At 40.8% G+C, this 27,880-nt stretch overlaps 1 protein-coding gene and 1 non-coding gene across 2 annotated transcripts; one reads left to right on the top strand and one right to left on the bottom strand.

Annotated features, from left to right (window-relative positions):
* Window positions 1-19,655: 19,655 nt before the first annotated feature.
* Window positions 19,656-20,628, top strand: LOC132605228 (ethylene-responsive transcription factor ERF109-like). Its single transcript, XM_060318444.1, has one exon. It carries the CDS (start codon window positions 19,704-19,706, stop codon window positions 20,352-20,354), a length of 651 nt encoding a protein of 216 aa, XP_060174427.1. The 5' UTR covers window positions 19,656-19,703; the 3' UTR covers window positions 20,355-20,628.
* Window positions 20,629-25,074: 4,446 nt separating this feature from the next.
* On the bottom strand, window positions 25,075-25,180 carry LOC132608523 (small nucleolar RNA R71). Its single transcript, XR_009570436.1, has one exon. It is a non-coding gene; the product is annotated as a small nucleolar RNA R71 (small nucleolar RNA).
* Window positions 25,181-27,880: the final 2,700 nt, after the last annotated feature.

The following is a 27,880-nucleotide window of genomic DNA, read 5'->3' as shown; positions in this document are numbered from 1 at the left end:
GTCGTGGGTATGTTGGCTGGGGAGAGCAGTGACCCATTCGTTGAGATTCCGGACGGCCGGAGGAATCCAACCCACGGCTAGTATAAATAAGAGCACAAGTAAGTGAAGATGTGGAAGAACTGGAGTGACAAAGCATACAAAAGCATTTATTAAAAGAGTTCAGACTTACGATTATTATTCCACCTCTCCGGAAAGGGCATGTAGTTGTCTTGAATAATGTCCGAGGTCCGCACCCGGACATAACGCTCTAACCAGCCCCGATCTCTATTTTCGTCCATTTTTGAAAAAAATGGATTCCGGCTACGCTTAGCGAGTTTTATTACACCACCCCGGAACAACCTCAGGGAGTATAACCGTATTAAGTGGGCCAGCGTGAACTCCTTTTCTGTATTATTGGCCAACAGCCGGAGGCAGGCCACAGTCCTCCAAACAATCGGACCAATCTCTGCCAAGGTTACGTTATAAGTCCGGCACATGTCTAAGATGACCGGATCGATCGGGGGGTCGAACTTGAGGGTGAAAGGATAAGTATAAACGTACAAGAAACCCTCCCGATGGTCGGCGACTGACTCATCTAGTCCGGGGGTGAAAACTTAAATCGAACGGTTACCCCATCCGCAATCGGCCCGGACCAAATCGAGTTTGTCCTCAGTAATGGACGAGGGATATCGCCTTACATTAAACCCTCTATCGAAAATCGGAGAAGGTTTCTCGACCTCGAAGTCTTTGTTGTAGTTAGGTTTGGACGGTACAATGTCCAATGCAGTGGGTTCGAAGGTGACCTTCCCCTTGGGTTGAGAAGTTGGCTCAGTTCCTTGAGAAGAAACCGAGAGAACATCATGGGAAGTGGTTTCGGTGTTGGCAGACATTTGAAAATATGGAACAGAGAGATTGGGTGAATTCAAAAAGGAAGTTTGTATATGGCAAAAATCGGATATATGCTAGACCGGTGAGTCCGGAGATCGAGCAGGAAGATTTCCTTCTGGGATCGGAGGAGTGCTTGATCCGAAAAAAGCAAGGGACATCGCTGGTCCGGTTTCTCCATATCCGAGTTGATCGTGGTCGTTGGTCAGTTTGATAGTGGCCGTTGGTCCGTTTGATCGTGACCGTTGGTTCGGGTGATCCGTTACACAATTGTCACGCGTCAATACCGTTCTGCCACATTGTACTGCCAATCGTACGGGTGTCAGACCGTACAACCAACCTTATCCATTTTAGGGTTTTTCTTTATTCTTTAGGGCCTTATGTTCTATGAAGCCCATTAGGCAAAACTATAAATAGGGGCCATTACCCTACTTTTGGGGGTTGGCTTCCCAGATCTAGAACATTTTGTAATAGCAAAATATACAAAACTCTCTTACTTATTATCTGATTTTGGTCCGGATTTATTGTGTTCTTCTTAGATTTGTTCAATAAGGCAATACCATATATTATTTAATACACGCATTATTACAAGCCATCAATCACTATTCAGATTACTCATAGCTCATCTTAAACCATTTTCTCTCAATCAAGAATAGATTAAAGCTAAACACATATCCTATACCTCACTCATAAATTTAATTGATTATCCAAATTTGGGGTAAACAGTTTGGCGCCCACCGTGGGGCTAGGATTATAGTGGTCTTTGATCTAGATCTCTATCTTACCCATCAGAATCAAAAATTTCTTTTGTTCGTCTATGTAAAAACGGACCAAATGGATAACAATGGACAATCTGGCCATGTCAACAACAACGAGATTGTGCCCGAAAATGAAAACAGCGGCCCACGAAAACCCCGCTGACCCGAACCCCGTTAATTCGAGGGAGGGCCTCAACCGGCAAAACACCGTGAACCAGGAGAATGCCGCCCAGTCGGCCACTGATCCTTTAAATACTCACAATTCAATTACTTTATCCCGGACACAGGGACGGAAAGAACGGGATACCCCGAATGATAATATTGACTTATGTTTAATGTTTGAAATGTTGCAGGAACAGAGAGCAGCGATTGCCGAACAAGGAATCGCAATAGCCCAGCTGCAAAACAGAAGAGATAAAACGACCCCGGAGAAGGCGAAGGGTGTTGCTGAACCCAAAAGAGATGAGGCACGGATGGTTGAAAGCAACGGGTCCAGAGCTGGTTCATCCACCGAGGTTCTGAGGATGCTCGAAATATTGGCGAAGCGGATAGACTCGACCGAAAAGAGGGTGGAAACATACAACTCTCGGGTGGATCAAATCCCGGGGGCTCCGCCTATTTTGAAAGGGTCGGATTCGAAGAGGTACATCCAAAGGCCTTTTCCTCCGAGTGCGGCTCCGAAATTGATCCCGAAGAGGTTCAAAATGCCGGATATCCAGAAATATGACGGCACAACGGACCCTTACGAACACGTGACCTCATACACCTGCGCTATAAAAGGCAATGATATGGAAGAAGATGAAATCTAATCCGTGTTGCTGAAAAAGTTCAAGAAAACTCTGTCAAAAGGAGCATTGACTTGGTACGACCATCTACCCGAGCATTCAATCACTTCTTTCGAAATGCTCGCCGATACGTTCGTAAAAGCACACGCTGGAGCAAAAAAGGTGCAGGCTCGGAAGACGGATATTTTCCGTATAGCCCAAAGAGACGATGAGTTACTGCGTGAATTTGTCAACCGATTCCAAAGGGAACGAATGGAGCTCCCCCCGGTTCCGGAAGAATGGGCTGCACAAGCTTTCACAAAGGGGCTCAATCCTCGGAGCTCGACGACTTCGTTCAAATTAAAGGAAAGCTTGCTGGAATACGAGGCTGTGACATGGGCAGAGGTCCATAACCGATACGAGTCAAAGATTCGGGTGGAGGATGACTAACTCGAGCTTCCCCCGGGGCCAGTAAATATAAACAAAAGTTTGGAAAGACCAAGAAAAAATTACGAACCGGAGGCCAGATCATTAAGGGAAAGGTACCAGCCATATTCTCATTCGGAAAAACCAAGATTGAGGTCGGAGTAATCCAGGGTTGGCCCGAGCCATTTCTCCGGTCGGGGTGATAAACGGGTCGAGCGCCCGTCGAACAGTCGAGGTCTCTCATTGAGGAGCGATGTCGGAAGCTCTGCCGGCAACAAAGACTTGCCGAGGATATCGGAGTACAACTTCAATGTCAACACCTCGTACCTCGTCTCGGCCCTTGGCCGTATCCCGGATGTAAGATGGTCGAGACCTCTAAGGTCGGATCCGGGCCAACGGGACCCGAACATGATGTGTGAATATCATGGAACCCATGGACACAGAACTGAGGATTGTTGCCAGCTAAGAGAGGAGGTAGCCCGGTTACTGAAGAATGGCCATCTCCGAGAATTGCTGAGTGAACGAGCCAAAGGTCACTACAAGGAAAGGGAGACTCATAAAAGGGCAGAGCCAGTAGAACACTAGCATATAATCAACATGATAATCGTGGACACCGATACCCCACGAGGGCCGGTGATTAAACGAACCAAGGTTTCTGTTGTGCGTGAGAAGCGCGGTCGAGATTTTATACCCGAGGGTTCCATCTCTTTCAACAACGAGGATGCAGAAGGCATCATTCAACCGCACAATGATGCATTGGTAATCTCTATTCTTATTTTTAAAACTCAAATTAAGCGTATTTTGATTGACCCACGTAGCTCGGCCAACATTATCAGGTGGAGAGTGGTCAAACAGCTAAGGCTACTCAATCAGATTGTACCGGTAGCCCGGGTACTCAGCGAGTTCAACATGGCGAGCGAAACCACAAAGTGGGAGATCTCATTGCCGGTAAACATCGATGGCACTATCCGGCAAACGATGTTCTATGTAATCGAAGCAGATATGAAGTATAATGCATTACTGGGTAGACCCTGGATACATAGCATGAGGGCCGTGCCGTCGACATTGCATCAACTGCTAAAATTCCCGACTCCGGAGGGGATAAAAACTATTTGAGGTGAACAACCCGCTGCAAGGGAGATGTTCTCGGTCGAGGAAGCGACACCTCAGCCCAAAAAATCGGATCAAAAGGATGAAGATTCAACCGGGGGAAAGGACGCCAAATAGAAATCAAAGCACTCGGGGTTAGATCCGGGGTATGAAGAGGATGATTTCGGTGTACCTAGATCATTCGTCATGCCAGATGACTCGAATGCAACCAAGTCAACAGTAGAGGAGCTGGAGCAGATCATCTTATTCGAATATCTACCGGACAGAAAGGTATACCTGGGCACGGGGTTAACCTCGGAGCTCAGGAAAAAGTTAATTGAATTTCTTCGAGCTAATGCGGATTGCTTCGCGTGGTCCCATATAGATATGAAAGGTATACCACCGGAAGTAACAACTCACAAGCTCATCTTAGACGGGAGGTTTCCCCCGGTGAAGCAGAAGAGAAGGCCCATAGCTGAGGTAAAACACGCCTTCGTAAAAGACGAGGTAACGAAGCTTTTAAAAATATGCTCTATTCGGGAGGTAAAGTACCCGGACTGGCTAGCTAACGTAGTAGTGGTGCCAAAGAAAGGTAATAAATTTCGAATGTGTGTTGATTATAAGGATCTAAACAGAGCATGCCCGAAGGATTCATTTCCGTTGCCTCACATCGATAGAATGATCGATGCGACGGCCGGGCATGAGATGTTAAGTTTTCTCGATGCTTACTCCGGGTATAACCAAATCCGGATGCACCCGAAGGATCAAGAGAAAACATCCTTTATTACCCGATATGGGACTTATTGTTACAATGTCATGCCTTTCGGATTAAAAAATGCCGGTGCAACTTACCAACGCCTAGTTAATGGGATGTTCGAAGAACAAATAGGGAAAACAATAGAAGTTTATATTGACGACATGATGGTCAAGTCCCTAGAAATAGAGGTCCATTTAGAGCATTTTCAGGAAACCTTCGATGTACTCCGCAAGTATAACATGAAGCTCAACCCGGAAAAATGTGCCTTCGGTGTCCAGTCGGGTAAATTTTTGGGATTCATGGAGTCGAACTGGGGGATTGAAATCAACCCGAACAAGATAAAATCCATCGAGGACATTGAGGTGGTGCATAACATCAAAGGAGTGCAGAGGCTCACCGGAAGGATAGCGACGCTGAGTCGTTTCATATCGAGGTCCTCGGACAAGAGTCACCGATTCTTCTCCTTACTGAGGAAGAAGAACGACTTCGTTTGGACACCGGAATGTCAAAGAGATTTACAAGAATTAAAAAGGTACTTGTCCAGCCCACCGCTATTGCACACGCCAAAACGAACGAGCGGCTTTTTCTCTACCTTGCTGTCTCCGAGGTAGCGGTAAGTGGCGTTTTGGTCCGGGAAGAGTTAGGTACGCAATTTTCTATATATTATGTAAGTAGAACTTTGGGGGATGCGGAGACCCGTTATCCCCACTTGACAAAATTGGCATTGGCATTGGTAAGTGCTTCTAGAAACCTCAAGACCTACTTTTAAAGCCATCCGATATGTGTAGTGACTACTTACCCCCTAAAAAACGTCATGCACAAACCAGAAATATCGGGTAGACTAACTAAATGGGCCGTAGAAATTTGCGGATATGATATCAAATACAAGCCTCGGACAGCCATCTAGTCCCAGATCTTGGCCGAATTTGTGGCAGACTTCTCCCCGACTGGTCCCCGAGGTTGAGAAAGAACTTCTGCTAACCTCGGGGAAAGCTTCGGGTATTTGGTCTCTACACACGGATGGAGCCTCGAACCTCAAAGGTTCCGAGCTAGGAATCGTCCTTAGAACCCCGGCCGAGGAGGCCATTCGACAATCCATTAGAACTGTTAAATTGACTAACAATGAAGCCGAGTATGAGGCTATGATTGCAGGTTTGGAATTAGCCCGGAGTATGGGGGCTAAAATAATTGAAGCAAAGTGCGATTCGCTTTTGGCCGTTAACCAGGTGAATGGCGTATTCGAGGTCAAAGACGAACGGATGCTAAGGTATTTGGAGAATATCCAAGTCATACTACACCGGTTTAAAGAATGGACCATGCAGCATATACCGAGGGAGCAGAACAGCGAAGCCGATGCATTGGCCAATTTGGGATCTTCGGTCGAAAGGGAAGAAATTAACCCCTGTACTACGGTGCAATTGATGAATACGACGATAGAGAACGGATATGCCGAAATAAACACAATGGGTTTAACTTGGGATTGGCGCAACAAGTATGTCGATTACTTAAAAGATGGAAAGCTCCCGAGTGACCCAAAAGAATCCCGATCGCTAAGGACAAAAGCTGCGTGTTTCTGCTTGGTAGATGGCCAATTATATCAACGATCTTTCTTCGGACCCCTGGCCAATTGTTTGGGTCCCGGAGAAACGGAGTATGTTTTAAGAGAAGTCCACGAGGGGACTTGCGGCAACCACTCCGGTGCAGAAGCCTTGGTTCGAAAAATTATCAGAGCCGGTTACTACTGGAACCGGATGGAGGAGGATTCGAAGAATTTTGTCCGGAAGTGCGACGGGTGTCAGAGACATGCTCCGATGATTCATCAGCCCGGGGAGTTGCTGCATTCGGTGGTGTCACCTTAGCCTTTCATGAAGTGGGGAATGGACATTGTTGGTCCATTACCATGGGCACCAGGTAAAGCCCGTTTTATTCTGTTTATGACTGACTATTTCTTTAAATGGGTTGAAGCGCAGGCCTTCGAAAAAATTAGAGAGAAGGAAGTCATTGACTTCATATGGGACCACATCATCTGTCGTTTCGGCATCCCGGCCGAGATAACTTGTGATAATGGACCTCTGTTCGTGGGTGGCAAAGTCAATGATTTTCTCGAAGGGTTGAAGATCAAGAAAATTGTACAACCCCATACCACCCGTGTGCGAACGGACAGGCCGAATCCACGAATAAAACAATAATTCAAAATCTGAGGAAAAGACTTGAAGCGTCGAAGCATCACTGGAGGAAAGTATTACCGGAGGTATTGTGGGCTTACAGAACCACATCGAAATAAAGCATGGGAGAAACTCCTTTCTCGTTGGTCTACGGGGCCAAAGCCCTCATTCCCGTAGAAGTTGGTGAACCGAGTCTCCAGTTCAGCTATATCACCGAGGAGTCAAACGAGGAGGCCATGGCCGTAAAACTCGACCTCACAGATGAACTTTGCGAAAACGCGTTGGTCCGTATTGCAGCCTAGAAACAGAGAATGGAAAGGTACTACAATCGGAGAGCCAATTTTCGACATTTCCAAGTTGGGGACTTGGTGCTTCGGAAAGTTACCCTGAACACCAAGAATCCCAACGAAGGAAAACTGAGTCAGAACTGGGAAGGACCGTATAAGATAACCGAGGTAACGGGCAAAGGATCGTATCAGCTGGAATCCATGGACGGACAACGGTTGCGCAATAACTGGAATGTGGCTCATTTGAAAAGATACTACTGCTAAGGTTTGGACTCCTCGTGTTTTTCTATTAACCTTTCTTTTTTGCAGGAAGTCAAGTACCGGATGAAGTTCAAATCTAGGTCTGAATACACGTGTTGCACTCTTTTCCTTAGTACGATTTTGTCCCAAAATGGGTTTTCCGACAAGGTTTTTAATGAGGCAACAAGTACAACGTGTTACTCGACGAAGATAAGGACAAACGCCCAGAAACTCGGGGTCGCACCCTATTTGTGGGGACTTAATAGCACTTACCCGACCCTGCAGCTCGGATAAGCGCTAGGGGACTATTATGCCCACATCGAAGTTTATATTAGGTTTCGATGTAAGGACCAAACGATCTGAATGAATCGTTTCCATTTAGTATTTGCTACGGCAAAAGCAGAAGGAAACAAAATTCTCATATCATGTATGTACAAATACTTGCAATACAAAAATTATCGAAAGTTCGGATAACGATATCCCGGATGTCTTGTCAAAACACCCTACCCCGATGATTATCGCCGTATTTCGGCATTTCTTCATTCATATACTCTATTCCGGGCACTATGGTCGAAATTCGACAAAGGCAACAAGGTCACAGTGAATCGAGCCAAAATCTTTAAACCCTCGAATGGGGACTGCTATATCATATTTTTCTAAGGCTGGGATCCAGGTATCCGAAAAACACCAGCCCTAAAAAATAGCTGAAAAACACCGGCCCTAAAAATGCCTATCATGATTCGGAGACGTCTGAATTCAGAAAGCATAAGATGTCCCACGGGCAAAAACTCGGTCAAATTCCTGGACAAAACGTACCGGACGAAGAGAAAAAGCCAAAATTCAGGCACAGTGCGGAACAATGACTCCGAGTCTGCTTGTCCTTAAAACGGACCGACAATTCGGGTAAAGTCATAACCAACATTCAAACAAGAATAAAGAAAATCAAGAAAAATGCATGTTCCATCTCGGTCAGCTTACCCTTTAATCGATGAGTTTCGGCCTTTGTTGCATCGAGCTCGGGTTGGAGGTTGGAAAGAGTAACTGCTCGGTTCAACTCATCCTCCTTCACCCGCAGAAGGTGTAAAAATTTCTCCGTTTCCCGACCTTGAGCATCCAGTTGGCCCTTGAGATCATTCACCTCTTGCTGGGCACGGACGAAGGCTTCGTTAACAAGCACCACACTCTGCAAATGAAGCAAGTTAAAAACTTGAATAAACGAGATTAAAATTCTCAATGAAATTATGCAAGGATGGCTGATAAACTTACTCGATTGCCCGCGTGCATACCCTTGTTAATGAGACATTGCCAAGGGACTCCGTTCATCTTTCGTTTGTCCGAGTCCGAGACAAGGGGCCTCAGGTAGCTCGCCACACCCACCGGGCGAGAAAGAAAGCTGCAATCCTCGGGAACGGTGATCACAGCCGACCTTGTCCTCCTCGGTTCCACACTTGGGGCCGGAAAAGTGCGCACCAAGCTATCCCTAGCACCGGACTCGGTGGTCCGACTAGCCGCCCTCGTGGCTCGAGGGATCGGGAGATGTCCGAAACCAGCAGCTTTGACGGTAGCAAGGGGAGTGTCCGAGAACATTTCATCAAACTCATCCGATCCTGGAGCCGGAGTTGGAGAGCTCGGAGGGACCTCATCAGCTTCGGCAAAGGCAGGGATCTCCGAAGTTGCGGCAGTCTCACAGTCGGGCAGCGGACCAACATCCGTTAGAACTTTTCTCTCGGGGGCCGGCTCGGTTCTTTGACCAGCTTCAGCAGCAGCTGCCTTCCCGGGTCTTCTTGTCCTTTGCAGGGGGGTTTCTTCGGAAGAAGCATCACCTGAAATATCAATGAATTCAATCGACCTTAGAGGAGTCGGGTAATGAATTTCTTCCCCACCTGTGTGTAATGCCGGAACTGAAGGTCCTTCCCCGGCTGAAGGAAATGGTGAAACGGTGATACCCTCCTCCGGAATGGCAGCCACGGAAGGGGCCACACTGATCCTCCGAACGAGGAGCTCGGGCTCTGCTTCATCCCTTAAAGTCCTAACGACGCTCCTCGCCCTTTTCTTCGATTTCTGCCCTTTGTTCGAGGGTTTTTTTCTTTTTTTGGCAGTAGCAAGGATACAGGATGCACCCGCTGAGTCGAACTCGGGTGCCAATGTACCGGGTTCAGCTACTGATTCCGATCTCGGATTCACCGAGCCCTTGGGCAAACCTGAAAGCCGAAGATGTTACACAAAGGGGAGGTGGAAAAATGTCATGAACCCCAATAGAAGCAAAGTATTACCGTGGTTTTGAGCAATCCATCGGCCACGAGAAAGGAGTCCCCATGTACGATCGTCGTAGGTATATTGGCTGAGGAGAGCAGTAACCCATTCGTTGAGATTCCGGACAGCCGGAGGTATCCAACCCGCGGCTGATACAGTAAAGAGGACAATTAGTGAGAATGTGGAAGAATTAGTGTTTGGCAAAGCATACAAAAGCAATTATTAAAAGAATTCAGACTTACGATTATTATTCCACCACTCCGGAAAGGGCATGTAGTTGTCCGGAATAATGTCCGAGGTCCGCACCCGGACATAACGCTCCAACCAGCCCCAGTCTCTATCTTCGTCCATTTTTGAAAAAATTGAATTCCGGCTACGCTTAGCGAGTTTTATTACACCACCCCGGAACAACCTCGGGGAGTATAACCGTATTAAGTGGGCCAGCGTGAATTCCTTTTCTGTATTATTGGCCAACAGCCGGAGGCAGGCCACGGTCCTCTAAACAATCGGACCAATCTGTGCCAAGGTTACGTTGTAAGTCCGACACATGTCTAAGATGACCGGATCGATCGGGGGGTCGAGCTTGAGGCTGAAAGGTAAGTATAAACGTATAAGAAGCCCTCCCGATGGTCGGTGACTGATTCGTCTGGCCTAGGGGCAAAAACTTGGACTGAACGGTTGTCCCATCCACAATCAGCCCGGACTAAGTCGAGTTTATCCTTGGTAATGGATGAGGGATATCGTCTCACATCAAATCCTCTATCGGATACCGGAGAAGGTTTTTCAACCTCGAAATCTTTGTTGAAGTTAGGTTTGGACGGAACAATATCCAAAGCAGTGGGTTCGAAGGTGACCTTTCCCTTGGGCTGAGAAGTTGGTTTGGTTCCTTGAGAAGAAACCGAGGGAACATCATGGGAGGTGATTTCGGTGTTGGCAGACATTTGAAAGTATGGAAAAAGAGATTGGGTGAATTCAAAAAAGAAGTTAAAAATGGAGTAAGGGAACAATCAAGACAGAATTCAAAATGGTAAAGAATGAGAAGCAGCAGCAACACGCTAAAAAACGAGAACAGCTAGTGAAAAAGTTGGCGGAATTATTTTCTTTCACGTCGTATAAGCAATGAATCAACAAGAAGTGAAGAAATGAAGAACTGCAGTTGTAAGAAATGAAGTGGAGAACTGAAGATATAAGAAGTGAAGGACTGAAGATGAGATAAAAGGGATCGTAAAATGAAAAAATGAAGTGTTGGAAGACATTATATAGACATGGGATCGAGGCGGTTACAGCTCCCAGCCAACCGGGGAGTGCCACGTGTCCCATAATTAATGAGAACTGACTTGAAACGACGTACGTTACGGCGGTCATCAGAGCTGACCATCCGGGATGAGGCACGTAGCTGATGGCAGACGGGACGTGACGCAACTGTTCCCGCCAAAATGAAAAGATAACAACGTACAAATGGAGCCACCGATTTCTTGATTCAACCACTTCCCGTTTCTCCGGTAAAACTACGGTCCGGAAAGTGTGGGGACTATCTGTATACGGCAAAAAATGGATATATGCTAGACCGGTGAGTCCGGAGACCGAGCAGGAAGATTTCCTTCTGGATCGGAGGAGTGCTTGATCCGAAGAAAGCAAAGGACATCATTGGTCCGATTTCTCCATAGCCAAGTTGATCGTGACCGTTGGTCCGTTTGATCGTGGCCGTTGGTCTGGGTGGTCCGTTACACAATTGCCACACGTCAATACCGTTCTGCCACATTGTACTGCCAATCGTACGGGTGTCAGACCGTACGACCAACCTTATCCATTTTAGGGTTTTTCTTTATTCTTTAGGGCCTTATGTTCTATGAAGCCCATTAGGCAAAACTATAAATAGGGGCCATTACCCTACTTTTGGGGGTTGGCTTCCCAGATCTAGAACATTTTGTAATAGCAAAATATACAAAACTCTCTTACTTATTATCTGATTTTGGTCCGGATTTATTGTGTTCTTAGATTTGTTCAATAAGGCAATACCATATATTATTTAATACACGCATTATTACAAGCCATCAATCACTATTCAGATTACTCATAGCTCATCTTAAACCATTTTCTCTCAATCAAGAATAGATTAAAGCTAAACACATATCCTATACCTCACTCATAAATTTAATTGATTATCCAAATTTGGGGTAAACAAAGTTAAAAAGTGGAGTAAGGGAACAGTCAAAGAATTCAAAAATGGTAAAGAACGAGAGAAAGAAGCAGCAACACACTTACAAGAATGACTAGCGCAGAAGTTGGCAGAATCGTTCCTTTTTACGTAGTATAAGCAGCGAATCAACAAGAAATGTGAGTTGAAAGATGATAAGTGAAGAAGTGAAATGGAGAAGAAGTGAAGAACTGAAAACAGAGAAGAAATGAGTTGAAGAGGTAAAAATGTTAAAACGAAAGAGGTAAAGGACGTTATATAGGCATGGGATCGAGGCGGTTACAGATCCTGGCCAATCGAAAAATGCCACGTGTCCCATAATTAATAAGAAGTGACTTGAAACGACGTGCGTGACGGCAGTTGTCAGTGCTGACCATCCGGGATGAGACACGTGGCCGATGACAGAGGGACGTGACGCAACTGTTCCTGCTAAAATGAAAAGATAACAACGGACAAATGGAGCCACCGGTTCCTTGATTCATCCACTTCCCGTTAGTCCGATAAAACTACGATCCGGAAAGTGTGGAGACTATCTGTATACGGTAAAAATCGGATAAATGCTAGACCGGTGAGACCAGTGACCGAGGGAAGAAAGAAACAAGTACGAGCATGAAGATTCTTTTGGGACCGGAGGAGAGCTTGATCCGAAGAAAGTGAAGGACATCGTTTGGTCCGGTTTCTCCATAGCCGAGTTGATCGTGGCCGTTGGCCCGGTTGATCGTGGCCGTTGGTCCGGTTGATCGTGGCCGTTGGTCCGGATGATCTATTACACAAATGCCACGCGTCAAGACCGTTCTGCCACCTTGTACTGTCAATCGTACAGGTGTTAGACCGTACGACCAACCTTATCCATTTTAGGGTTTTTCTTTATTCTTTAGGGCCTTATGTTGTATGAAGCCCATGAGGCAAAACTATAAATAGGGGTCATTACCCTACTTTTAGGGGTTAGCTTCTTCATTTCCAGAACATTTGTACTAGCAATAATATATAAATCTCTCCCTCTCAACATCTGATTTTGGTCCGGATTATTGTATTCATCTTTAGATTTGTTCAATCAAACAATATTCAATATATTGGCATATACGTTCAGTGTAGAACATCAATTACTATTTAGATTATTCATAGTTGATTCTATTCCATTTTCTCTCAATCAAGAATAGATTAAAGTTCAACCACATATCCTATACCTCACTCATAAATTTAATTGATTATCCAAATTTGGGGTAAACAATAACTTCCCAGTTCTGGCCATTATTTTGTGTAACTTTAAGCTTTCTTCTTTTTTATATGTATCTTGCTATCTTTGTCATCCTATTGCAGTTCATGCTTATTACTAAACAAAAGCATCGACATTTTCTTTTATCAACTGGTTCTTATCTTTTGTTACTACCATCTTCTTAATTACAAGGTTCTTACCCTTTCACTTGTTTTTCTCAAGTAGTTTTTGAGGCAAAGTAAACCTCCAACTGCTATATTTTTGCCATTGCACTATCTCTTTGAAAAGCTAGATTAAAGAAAAACAAGAATATATGGGACGCATGATGCTTTAAAAAGGTACACGACACAACTAATTCGTCCCTGCTACATTGGTTTAACATTTAGAGATTTCAAATTATACTTTAGTGTATGTAGAGGTAGCATAATGTTTGTTTTGATATTATTTTGAAAGAATGAAGAGACGGACAATAAGAAACCTGATAAGAATTTTGTGTCCATGTATCATTCGTTTTCTTTTACCAATTACCTGCACATAAATCACCCAAAGGTTTCTCCGGTAATTTCTGTTACGTGAACAAATCATTAACTGGGGATATAATTTAATATTTCTGCAGAATTGTATGAATGGATATTTAAAGGTCTTAGATGCATATGCTAAGTTTTTATACTTACATATAGCCATTATTCGTCCTTTTACTTTATAACTCATAATATTAATTTTTGCACTTCTCTCGACTAATTTACTTAGTTGATTTGTATTCACTTGTTTGCCCAGGTACCTCAAAATCTCCTTATGCCGCGATGACTGACTATCGAGCTTGGGACTCCAGCTCACTGCAAATGATGAATTAGGCGTATGCTTGTGTTGTAGTTGAAGTCACAAACATTGCAAGTGATGAATTAAGATATGCTTATGTTGTAGTTGAAGACCCAAACAGTTCTTATAATTGTTGGAAAGGTTGATTCCCATAGTTTGGAGGCTCTCAATAGAACAAGGAAATAAGAAGTTTGGGTTATGAGAGTTTAGTAGAAACACCTACACATGTTTGATAAATTCTGAAATCTTTCAATACCTAGAGGTTCGTGCACCAAAAAGATGTGCATATATATGCTATATATTGACAGTTTAAAGAATATGATATCACTATCCAATATATATTTTCTCAACTTTTAAATCTGCATTTCAACACAATTTCACAAAGATACATATAGACAAATATTGGGCCCGTGCTTACCAACATCTAGTAAATGATAAGATGAATCAGTAATTTCAAAAGAAAAGAGAGAGGGTGTTACGTTAAATGATGTGTTGCACCAACAGTGGTGGACCCAAAATTTAATGGGCTTAGGTGCTCACCTGAATGGCGTATATATACATAAGAATAGAATATATTTACAAAATATGACGATATTTTTTAATTTACAAAATATAACAATAGATTTCTTACAAAACATATACGAAAATTTTCGCTCAAGGATTGAAAAATTCGCTCAAAGGATTGTGTATGAAAACTGTATGAGATGTGTATATCTCACTTAAGGCATAAAAGTTTCGCTCAATATTTTGTGTATGAATATTGTATAAAATATATATATCTCGCTGAAGGCTTGAAAATTTCACTCAAAATCTTGTGTATGGAAATTGTATGAAATATGTACATCTTGCTCAAGATTTAGAATTTTCACATTTTTCATGTATGAAAACTGTATAAAAACGGTATGAAATATGTATATAACTGTATAAAATTTGTGTAAAGTTCATATTAGGGTTTAAAAATTTAATACAATTACAACAATATTATATACAACTTTCATACAATATACCTCCAAAAATCAACTACAACAACAAAAAAAATTGAAATTACAAGACCAACAACCAGAGAGGAGTAGGCTTTCAATGTGCCGCTCTTTTTTCTTTTTTATTGGTAAACAAGCAATCACTTTTCATCTTTTTTCAAACTTCAAACTTGGTGAAAATTAGTTCTTTAGATCTGCTATTCTATTCTTGTTCACTAAAATACCGAGTAACTTATTTCGGTATTTTATTTCCAACTTCTAAATTGAACAAGTATAGAATTGAAGACCTAATATTCACGAATTTAAAAGTTGGAAAGACGTTTGATACTACACTTTGCTCACACAAGATGATGGGTGCCTAGGTCGGAGTTGCACCATCAGCGGCGAGGTAGTGGGTGGGGAAGAAGAGTCGCTGTTGAGAGATGAAGAAATATGAGGTGAAGGAGAATGGGGAAGGGAAGGGTTGCATTTTATTTTTTCCAGATTTGTGCGTGAAGGAGAATGAGGAAGTGCAACTTTTTTAATTTTTCAGATCTGGTATATTTTGTAATTTTGTTGTTATATATTGTAAATAAGGAAAAGTATCCTTATGTTTTGTAATATAGAGCCTTAACCAGTATTATTAGGTTATTTTCCCTAAAATCAACATCTCCTCTACGGTTTAGGCTAAAGTGTACCACTTTTTAACTAGAGTACTAAGATCTTTTATTGCTTCCCAGATGCTATTTATTATTGGGCAAAGGTGTAAATATACTTCTCAATTTACCGATCAGATATACCCCTCGTTACAAAAGTGGTGTATATATACCCCTCCTTTTCAAAATTGTGTAAATAGGTTGGAAATAATAACCCAAAGTTGTAGGAAACCATATTTGATCAGGATTTGACATTTTAATTCATGTTTAGTTAGGATTTATAATCAAACTAATAGATAATAGGTTTTCCTATTCGGAGTTAAAGAAGGTGTCTTACCATTATAAATACGAGTGCTACTAGCTATTTTCATAACAAGTGAAAACAAGAGATATTGTAGAGATTTATAAAGTCTATCAATAAAGTATTTTCCTTCAAATTGGTATCAGAGCTTTTACGATCCTGGTAGAAAATCAAAGAGCTTCCACTGCCGGCGAGCGACGATGACTCATATATGCCGCCCGCCTGGCCAATGATGATGATGTTGGCAAACGTCAGGCTAATGATATGCATGAAAAACAATCATGCTGAGAAGGACTGACAAACTATTGCAAGTTTAAAGAGGTGCAAGAAAATATGCATAAGAGGAACGAACTATCTTCTCCAGAAGTCGGAGAAGTGGGTTGAAAAAATAAATTGGGTGCTGATGAGAAAGTGTATCAACAAGTTGGAATGTTGGAGAGAAAGTGTTCCAACGATTATGAAGGTTGAATAGAAATGCTTCAACAATTGAAGGTTGATGAGAAAGTGCATCAGCAAAATTAGAATGTTAAAGAGAAAGTGCTCTGACAATTGTGAAGGTTGAAGAGAAAGTGCTTCAACAATTGAAGGTTGATGAGAAAGTGCATCAACAAAATTGGAATGTTGGAGAGAAAGTGCTTCAACGATTGAAGGTTGAAGAGAAAGTGCTTCAACAATCGAATGTTGGAGAGAAAGTGATGCAACGGTTGTGAAGGTTGGAGAGAAAGGGCTCCAACGATTGTGACGGTTGAAGAGAGAGCGCTTCAACAAATTAGAAGATGAAGAGTGACGGTTGAAGAGAAAGTTCTTTAACAATTGATGAGTTGGAAACAAGTACTTCAACAATTGGAAGACGGTGACAAGTGCATCAAAAGTTGGATATACAACTTTGAATTACGGGAGAATGTTGGAAATAATAACTCAAAGTTGTAGGAAACCATATTTTATTAGGACTTGACATTTTAATTCATGTCTTGTTAGGATTTTATGTCAAATTAGTATAAGAATAGGTTTTCCTATTCTGAGTTAAAGAAGGTTTCTTACTATTATAAATAGGGGTGCTACTAGCTATTTTCATAACAATTGAAAACAAGAGATATTGTAGATATTCATAGACTCTATCACTAAAATATTTTCCTTCAAAATATATCCTTGCCGTTACAAAATGGTGTAAATATACCCTTTTTACTGACAGATTTAAAAAAAAAAATCAATTAGATTATTTTTTTATTAAAAAAATGCCACGTGACTTTAAAAAAAACAAAAGTCTATCTATTTTTCTTTTAGTAGACATATTTTTCTAAAGCCACATGGTAATTTTATTTCTGGAGTGTCGGGTCTGGTTCGTTTAAAAAAATCTCTGTGACTTTAAAAAAATAAGTCTACCCATTTTTTTAAACGAACCAGGCCCGACCCACCTGAAATTACTATGTGGCTTTAGAAAAGTATGTCTACTCAAAAAATGGGTAGATTTTTTTTTTAAAAAAAGTCACGTGGCGTTTTTTTAATTAAAAAATAACCTAAGTGATTTTTATAAAAAAAATTCCGTCAGCGAGAGGGGTATATTTGCACTATTTCATAACGGCAGGGGTATATTTACACCATTTTGTAACAACAGGGGTATATATACACACCACTTCTATAACGAGGGGTGTATCTGCCGTAAATCGCAAAGTTGAGGGGTATATTTGCACCTCTGGCCTTTATTATTTTATATCAAAATTTCAATATTTTCTATATGTCTACATAGAATATCCGTCACTGTTAATGAGTGCTCGAGCACCAAATATTACTACACGGATCTGCCCCTGTCAGCACCAAGTAAATAACTTCAACAATGTGTAATCTTCTTCAGTAATGCCAATATTGGCAATCACTTTTCTGTTATATAACACGAACAATTTGTAGGCTGATCCCAATCTAAACTTGGAGTTCTTTGGCTAATCTTGTAAGTTCTTGGTGGCTTAAACTAGATCAGTAAATCTGTCACTCTTTAGATATTCTTGACATAAATGAAAATTGGTCATATTTTACTTTCACGGAAAAATGTTCTAAATCATTTAGTATCTTTAATTGCGCCACTGGATATAGGGGAGTTAATAGATAAGCACATATTTTTCAACTTCAACTGTTTAGTAGATCAGGCTGAACATGATATCTAAATAAGAATCGTACTAAGTTTAGGAAGACCGAGTGTGTATTTAGCCATTAAATTAACTTTTGGATAATTACTTCAATATTTTTCTTCAACTATCTCTAAGCTACTCCCTCCATCCACTTTTATTTGTCACATTTCGCTTCTCGAGAGTCAATTTGACTAATTTTTGAAGCAAAATTAAATTAGATTACTTTAAAACTAAACTTTAGGTGTTCGGAAACTATACGAAAAATACTATAAATTGCATTTCTTCTCATATAAATATGATAAAAAAATAATACTATACATCTTAAAATGTTGGTCAAAGTTTAAATAGTTTGATTCTCGAGAAGCGAAATGTGACAAGTAAAAGTGCCGGAAAGAAGTTATATATAATGAAATTAATACTTTAAACATTATGTTTCCTAGGCAGTCTCCTATGTAATGACTCTTAATTATGTTTAATGAATAAATCATCTTTATTACTTAAAAAAAAAAAAAAAGAGAACTCGTTTGTAGCTATTTAGGAGTAAGTTATGCATGTATTAAAATCCAGCATAAGTAATATTGTGTTTAGTAGCTGGTTATGAGGTGAGTTATTCATGTATAAAATTAGTACGGTGTTTGTTTTGTAATTTAGAAACTCGCATAACTAATACATGAATAAGTTATGAGGGAATCTATGTATTATTTTATGTAGGACAAAATGTGATTTAGCTAATACATCAATAATTAAACCCTGCATAAAATAATACTCCCTCGGTTTCAATTTATGTGAACCTATTTCCTTATTAGTCAGTGCAAAAAAGAATGACCTCTTTCTATATTTTGAAACACTTTACCTTTATGCAATAATTTATAGCCACATAAAATATTTATGACTCATTTAAGACCACAAATTTAAAAGTTTTCTCTTTTTTCTTAAATTTTGTGTCCAGTTAAATAAGTTCACATAAATTGAAATGAATAAATATATAAATTTTTTCATAATTAATACCTGCATAACCCTAACCAGCTACCAAACGAATCCTGAGTTCATTCACTCCTATGAAATTGAGGAAAGGAGGAGTACGGAAGATCAAAAAGGATACAACGAGGTAGATGTGGTACTTTGGTCCACTTGGTATCAAGGAGACAAAATGAAATATCTTGACTGGATACTGTCCCCACTCTTGTCTCCAAGAAATCCAAAAGTACCCTCTGCTTTGAGTAAGAGATTACGTCATTTTCTACCCTTATCATTTCAAAATAAGTGATATCTTAATAAAAATCACGTTAATTAAGAAATAAATAAATATAATATATAATTTGTTAAATTATTTTTATTTATTAATTTTTTTTATAATTAAATAATATTAAAGAAGATTATTTTTTAAAAAAGCATAATTAAAAATACTTACCAATTTAAATTACTATGATAAAACTAATTTTGAATTTTTTTTGTTAAGCTTACACTTATTTTGAAACGGACGTACAGAGTATAAAAGGCAAAAGCTGTCCAGCTCGTCCATCCACGAAAGTGACAGTCACCGTGTGAACACTCCCTCTATTGCCATGTCATCAGGTATTACCCGAAACCTCACCCGCATTTTCATCATCCAAGTTCCCACATGCCCAATAAACCACTCACTTAATTACATGCCAGCTAAGCTAAAATCAAACCCGTGTACAAAAGGTGTATTATAGTGTAACTTGTTTGTCCACGCTGGTATTGACTCTTTCCCTTGTACATAAAGCAAAGAAACTTGGTAAACCAGAAAACTATCAATCAACCATCTTTCACAGCCCAAATTCAGTGACGAATAAGAGTTTTCAATCATGGTTGCTGCTTTAAAGAATGTCATAACAGGTAGTACTCATAGTTCTGCTTTCATGGATGCAGCTCAAGAATTTCAATACGCTATGACCACGACCACTATCAGTGGTAGTGCCACCATTTCATCACCTTCTACGAGTATGTCTAGATTTATTGAGCCGCCCTTGTTTCGCGTTCCTGTAGAACCAGAGCCTTGTCAATTCTGCAGAATAAATGGTTGTTTAGGCTGCGACTATTTTGGAACCCCAGTTGCTGGTGATAACAAGAACAAGAACAACACGAAGGTTGTCACGAAGAAGAAGAAGAACTACAGAGGATTGAGACTGAGACCATGGGGAAAATGGGCTGCGGAGATTAGAGATCCAAGAAGGGCTGCCAGAGTATGGCTTGGAACTTTTACTGCAACAAAGGATGCAGCTAGAGCTTATGACAGAGCAGCTGTTGAATTTAGAGGTCCTAGAGCTAAGCTTAATTTCTCATTTGCAGATTATACAACCATCCAACATGAGCAGAATAATAATACAACTACTTCATCTTCTTCACCCCAGCAAGTAAATTTGGGTCCTAAAGCAAGTAAATTAGGTCCTAAAGCAAGTGTTTTACAGCAGGAAATTAACACGGCTTTTGGTACCGGAAAAGAAGAAGAATTTTGAGATCAATTGATGATGTCGGACAATGAGATTCAAGATTGCTTGAGGCCGATGATTTTTCATGGCGAATCTTCTAATTTTGCTAATGGCTATATTTCTCATAGCTTCTGAGCACTTTCAATTAAACAAGAATTGAAAAGGAAAAGAGAAAAAAGAACAAAAAGATATTTATATTTTCCAATTTTAGGTGTACTTAAATTTTTCTTCTTTAATTTAAGATTGTATCATAAATACTTTAGGCACCGTACAGGAATGAATTTGGATTTTGTACGGGAAATATTACATGTGGAGCAAGAGAAACTGACAGAGAAATCATCTGATGATTTTGATGGTCGCCTACCTACGAACTTTACCCACGCTTGAAAGTACGAAGACATTTTTTTTTAATTAAAGGCACGTGGATAAATTAAAGTTAAATATTGGGAGCATATTGAATATGCTAAATTGACAAACAATGTTCACACCATGAGAAATAAGAATGTTATCCACAGCCATTCAGACGTTACTTTGATATTTATCTAGTTTATCAAACGTTTTCTAAAACTCTTTTGGCCCCCCAATTTGGAGTACCTTACTTTCATCAATTCACAGGGTTCAACAAGTAATCGATATTTCATGATCAAGGGTATAATACTCTTTGTAGTAGCAGTCCATCCGGCTATAATCCGGTGGTAAATGAAGATGCATAGCTGCCCAACCGGTCATCATCTGGTAGTTCCTGAGCTACAATAGCCAAGCCTGATTATGTACTATATACATACCTATCACCACTATCTTACTCTTGCAAAAGTACATAGGGGTTAGGGGACCTCTTTTGAATTTTTAGAACTTCCTTCGGAGTGACGTAAGGTTGTTATGCCTCCGATTTCATCATGAGGGGCCAACATCAATATCATGAGTCTCAATACGACTTGGAATCTGACAGATATCATGCTTGAACAACATCGAAAGGAAAAGAATAATACGAATATCCTTGACTACTAAGAGTGGAGCCCTTTGAAATAACGTTCATCTACATCTCATAACATTTTAGGACATGCCAAGAGAAGCAAGAGTTAGCCTTAACATACCTCAAGTCGTCAAGCAACCCAACAACGAGCTTATCACAACTCGAGTGCCAATCCTATAACAAAGGAATACATATACAACTTAGATGGCGCTAGTATATCACGTATATCAAACGATAACTTGATTCTAAAGTGAAACGGGCAGCATTTCCCCAATTATTCTCCATCATCCATAACATATTAAGCAACTAACAACAAGAAGCTCATATAAGTCCCTTATACTCACTTCACAAGTATTCCAATATACACATCAAACAATCCAATATATGCATCGTATACAATAATTTATACACTTCTTCTTTAGGTATCGATCTAACAAAACCATAAAGACATGACAAAAACATCAACTAAAATTCAATTACAAGGAAATCATTCCAATAATACAACAACAACATGATAAAAATAAATTCACAACCCAACATAACTCTAAGCACGATTTGAATCTTTCTTCCACAATTTCTACCTTCAACAAGTTGTTTAAAGACTAACTAAACTTAAGATCGTGTAAATAAGATGAAGCCTTACCTCAAAGACTCAAAAACTCTTCAAGACAAAGGTTACTTCACCATGAATTCTTCTCCAAATCAACCACAAGAAAGGAAACTAGCACTCAATAAGCAATCCGGAAACTCTAGCACATGAATTCCACTTTTGATCCTTGGTTTCACTTTGATTAGATTAGGTATTATGAAAAGGGTTTTTAGAGGTGTCTAGGGTCTGTAAATGAGGAGAAATGAAATAAAATGATCTTGGATCGATCTTATACAACTTAGAAACATCCCACCGCCTCCATTATACGGTCACTTTGACGGGCCGTCAAATGGAATACGGTCCGTCAATTTTGTCCTTCAAATGGACCACCCAAAAAGAGCTCACTGTAACCATTATACAGTGGAGGAGCCTCTATTTGACGGGTCATAGCCTGTTTCACGGTCAGTCAAATGGAACTTTCCGAGAACTTGATTCTTTCAATTTGTTTAGCCTCTAGTCCTTCTAATACCTATTAAACATGAACTTAAACCCTCATACACTTAAGATGGACATATCTAATCTCAAATAACCTCAAAAATAGTCCCGCTCTCCAAGTCTACAACGACTAACACTCAACAAAACTCGACGTACACAAGTACGAGTTGTAACATCTTTCCCTCCTTAGAAGCATTCATCATCGAATGTTAAACTCTCAGAGATCTATAGGAATTTTGGCAGAGTCCCCTCTATAATCATATCATTACCAACCTGTCGTACAACCAGAAAGTACAATACAAATGCCTCACAGAGCTATAACATGTAATAATAACCCTTTAGTGTCACACCCTAACCTTAGGGGGTGTGGCCAGCACACGGCCCCGGAAGGGCCGAGCAAACCAACTGTGATATCTGAACTCTGTAACATGAATCATAGGCCAACAAGACCGCCGAATAACATCTGTAAGAAGTATATCATGACAACATACAGGCAGAAAAGGCTCAACAACACATATTTGCATAACTAGGGCCGACAAGGCCACAACCAGGAAAAACAACTAATCAAAAGGCCGGCAAGGCCAAACACAACACCTGTACACTGACTGATAGTCTGTAAGCCTCTAAGAGCACTAATATGCATTATCTGGTCGGGACAGGGCCCCGACGTACCTATAGCCATACTCATAATACACACACACACACACATACAAACACACACGCACACATATGCATGCATTCCTATTTGATGACTCTGACCAGCAACTTCAGAGAATGGAGTGTGAACATACCTGCTGAACTCTGGTACCCTACTGAGAAAAGTACACCAATCTGTCTACCTGTACCTGATGTGCCTTGGATTTGTGGCACATTCGACGCCTTTTTACTATGAATTTTGGTTGTTTTCAAGTAAGTCTGGTTCTTGTTAATATGTTTTTCTAGTGATGACATTAGTTGAAGACGACAAAGGATGGAGACATCGACGAAGCGTCGAATTGATCGACGCTTCGTCGTTTGTGTCGTCAATCAAGATCTGTCAACAAGAAGAGAGAAAAACGGAATACTCGACGGAGCGTCGAACTGGTCGACGGCACCGTCGAATGGATCACATTGCTGAAGATACAAAGGACGGAGGAATCGACGGATCGTCGAACGATCGACAGTTTGTCGATTTTGCTATCAGGGGCAATTTTGTCAGTCGCCGCTGTGCGTTTTTTGGAGCCTATTTAAAGAACATTTTAGGTTATTTTTAGTAGCCAATTTTCATTTTATGCATGTGAACAAAGTTCCATTGGTGTGTGAGCATTGGTTACTCCACTTTTGGAGCTTAGTGAAGACAACGAGATTTCATTTTTCATCATCTTTATCACACTTTGTAAGCTTTATGTCTCATTTATTGCTCACTACTTTTGACATGTGTGAGTAGTTTCTTTAATCAAAGTTGTGGACCCAAATGATGGGTGTTATGTAATGGGTGTCTAACATTATATATATATATATATATATATATATATATAATGGGTTGTGATGTGTTTTATTATTTCTCGCATTCATTGTTCGTTAGTGGTTGCAAACACTTGCTTATGCACAAACCCTAGTTTATTTGGAAAGATGAACTAGGGTGTGATTTGAAATAATATAACAAGGACTCGGGGCGCTAACCCTCGTTTAATGAAATCACTTAGGGATAAGATGAGTTCTACTTGGCATATTTAATCGATCTTACTTACAACTTTTCTACATTTGGGAAAATCATGAAAAGAAATACTTTCTAACTATTGGAAAATATTAGGAAGTGCATTAGAGATTAAGTGCATACAAAACCCCGACCCATTAGAAATATATCATATTGATACCCATAGCATAACATCTAATCACCGCGGGGACACAACTTTGGTTCTCCCAATCCAAACAAATTCCAAATACTTCAAACTAGCGAATACAAACCAAATCTCTTCTCTATACTATTCGAAATAAAATTAAAGTTTCTAAAGATTAGTTACATAAATGATTAGTACCTTTTTCTCTCTCCATATTCCCTGTGGGATTCGACCCCGACCTTGTCTGGGTTACTATATTTGACAACATCCGTTTTACGCCATTAATATGTGTAATTTGAGCGTATCAAATTTTGGCGCCGTTGCCGGGGAATACGGTTTTGAAATTACTGATTGTTGTGTACTCTTCTTTTAAACTTTTTCTATTCCATCATACCTTGTTTGCTGTTGTGGTGAACCAAGTGAACATGGCAGGAAGACAGAATCGAAATCAAGGAAACCAAGGTGGACTCCAAGTGAACCCACCTGCACCAGAAGAGGATGAGGATGAGAATATATTTGCGGAATTTATCAATGAAGCTGATTATGCTTCTGCTGTGGTCCCTCCTAGGATTGGAAATGCTACTTTCAAAATTGATAATTCTATCTATCAGCTGCTGAAACTTGAAGGTTATTTCCGAAATTCTTCGGAGGATTGTCCACTCCGACATTTGAAGAACTTCCTGCATATGTGTGCTCAACAATCCCAAGGTGTTGTTTCTACTGATGCACTTCGGTTACGGGTCTTTAAATATTCCTTGGCTGGCCAAGCAAGGGAATTGTATGATAAGCTCCCCAGCAATTCTATTCACACCTGGAGCGAGTTAGCCAATACATTTTTGAAGAAGTGGTTCCCACCAAGCAAAAAGGCTGAACTTCGGGATAAGATCTTTGAGTTCAAATAACTTCGGGGAGAATAATTATATTCGGCATGGGAGCGTTTCAAGTACTATCTAGCTCAATCTCCAACTCACGGATTTCCGGATGCTATTCTCACCGAGAAGTTCTACAAGGGATTAGATACAATGAATCAAATTGCTATCAACACTGCAGCTGGGGGATGCTTCATGGACAAATCATTTGTTAGCATCACCAGGTTGCTCGATATGCTCACCACCCACAATCAAGCTTGGCACTCAAGTGATAGTGAAATCTGGTCATATGGTAGTCCCTCTGTTGCCGCGGTGGCCAAAGAAAATCATGAGCGATATCATGTTTTTGCTCAATTTCAAACCACCGTGGATTTGCTGTCAAAGAGGCTTGCGGAGAAAGAAGCTAAAAGTGTGAATGTTGTCGAAGAGATGCCATCTCATGCTCCTGGAATGTACCAAGTCTAGGAGGAAGCTTATCTAGAGAGGCAGCCACAACGTGAGGATGCTAATTATATCAATAACTCTCAAGGGGGTTATCAAAAGCAATGGAGACCCCAACAACAAAGCAATCAATATGGCCGAAATGAATATGGTGGTTCGGACAGGAGGGATTTCAACAACAACAATTATGGTAATCGAAATTCCAATGCCTATGTTCCACCAAAGGGCCATTCTTCTAACTCTCAAAATTGGCGAGAGGGTCCTTCCAATGATCAAGGGACATCTCGAATGGAATCTATGCTTGAAAAGATATTGGACAACCAACATAAGAGTGACAAGAAGATGGAAAATTTGACCGAAGTGGTAGGCTCTCACACCGCTTCGATTTAAAAACTTGAGTCACAAATGCGAGATCTTTCTCGTGAGCAACATCCACCACAAAGAGTGGGCCTTCCTAGCGACACAATTCCGAACCCAAGGGGTAGTGGAGGTGATCACATTGCCTCATGCAAAGCTATTTCTACTAGAAGTGGAAAGATCCTTAATGCGGTGAATCAGAGAGTGGTTGAACCTATCATTGTCGAGCCGATTGTTGATGAGGTTATTGAGGAAGAAATTGAAGAAGAACTAGAGGCACCAATTGAAATGCCTATTATTGTTGAGAAAGATAAGGAGGCACACCCTATTGTTCTCAAGGGTGACGAGGAGCCAAGTGTTGAAAAAGCTACCGGTGGTAGCACCCAAAAGAGCAAGGTCACGGGGGCAATTAAACCCTTGACTCAAACATATAAATCTCCTCCCCCGTTCCCACAAATATTGATGAAAATAATAGAGGATGCCAAGTGCCAACGCTTCTACGACCAATTGAAAGGGTTGTCAATGAATATCCCATTTCTTGATGCATTCCAAGAAATACCGGGATTTGCTAAATACTTGAAAGATTTGTTGATAAAGAAAAGACCAAAAAAGCATGATATGGTGGGAGTCACCCACCGTGTGAGCGCTATTATTTCGTCATCAAAGGTTGAGAAGAAGGGAGATCCCGGGGCTTTCACTATCCCTTGCACCATCGGTCATCATGAGTTTGCTCGTGCTTTATGTGATAATGGGGCTAGTATTAATTTAATGCCACTAGCCATCTATAAGTAAGCCGGTTTAGGAACACCTATACCAACGAGCATGCATCTCCAAATGGCTGATAGAACCATCAAAAGACCGGTAGGGGTTGTTGATGACGTCCTTGTTAGAGTGGGGGAATTCTTATTGCCGACAGATTTTGTCATCCTTGATTGTGCGGTTGACAAAGAAGTCCCAATTATCTTGGGAAGGCCATTTCTTGCCACCGGGAGAGCTCTAATGGACTCGGAAAAGAATGAGATAAAATTCCGGGTCAATGATGAAGAGGTAAATTTCCAAGCTAGCAAGGGGTTAAAATTGCCTAGTGCTTATGAGAGCATTTCAGTCATTGATTCTTTCGATGTAGTAGAAGAAGTGGTGGATCATAAGTTAGAGGAGGAGCACTTTTGGCTAAGGGTATATTGAAACGGCTAATTCTCTTATTGGCCGGGGTTCGTACTCTTATGAGCCGAAGAAATTATGTCTTGATCTTGATAAAAGAACCACTCCTCCGGCTAAGCGTTTGATTATTGAGCCTCCAAAACTTGAGCTCAAGCTACTTCCCTCTCATTTGAAGTATGCTTTTCTTGGCCCAGATAATACTTTACCGGTTATTCTCTCATCTTTGTTAAATGAGGAACAAACTCAAAAGGTGCTTTAAGTGTTACGGGCTTATCGAAGATCTATTGGGTGTACTATTGCGGATATTAGGGGGATTCCCTCCGGTATTTGTGAACATAGAATCGAACTTGAGGATGATAGTTTATCAAGTGTAGAGCATCAAAGAAGTCTAAACCCTCCTATGCAAGGAGTGGTCAAGAAGGAGATAATCAAATAGTTGGATGTGGGTGTTGTATACCCAATTGCAAATAGTCCATGGGTTAGTCCGGTGCAATGTGTGCCAAAGTAGGGGGGCATCACTGTTGTCCCTAATTCCAAGAATGAGTTGATTCCTACAAGGACAGTTACTGGATGGAGAGTGTGTATGGACTATCGAAAGCTCAACACCGCGACTTGTAAATACCACTTCCCTATGCCTTTTATTGGTCAAATGCTTGATCGGCTAGCCGGAAGAGCTTATTATTGCTTTTTGGATGGCTATTGGGGGTACAACCAAATTAACATTGCATTAAACGACCAGGAGAAAACCACTTTCACTTGTCCTTATGGCACTTTTTCTTTCAGCCGCATGCTTTTTGGCTTATGCAATGCCTCGGCTACTTTCCAACTGTGTATGATATCTATTTTCT

The sequence above is a fragment of the Lycium barbarum genome, chromosome 8, assembly GCF_019175385.1.
Source record: "Lycium barbarum isolate Lr01 chromosome 8, ASM1917538v2, whole genome shotgun sequence".
NCBI lineage: Eukaryota > Viridiplantae > Streptophyta > Magnoliopsida > Solanales > Solanaceae > Lycium > Lycium barbarum.
Note: the sequence above shows the minus strand (reverse complement) of the source record. Positions and strands in the feature narration are given on the sequence as shown.

What these genes read in the sequence shown, in the direction of transcription:
- LOC132605228 (XM_060318444.1), top strand. Translation starts at nt 19,704, where the DNA reads ATGGTTGCTGCTTTAAAGAATGTCATAACAGGTAGTACTCATAGTTCT.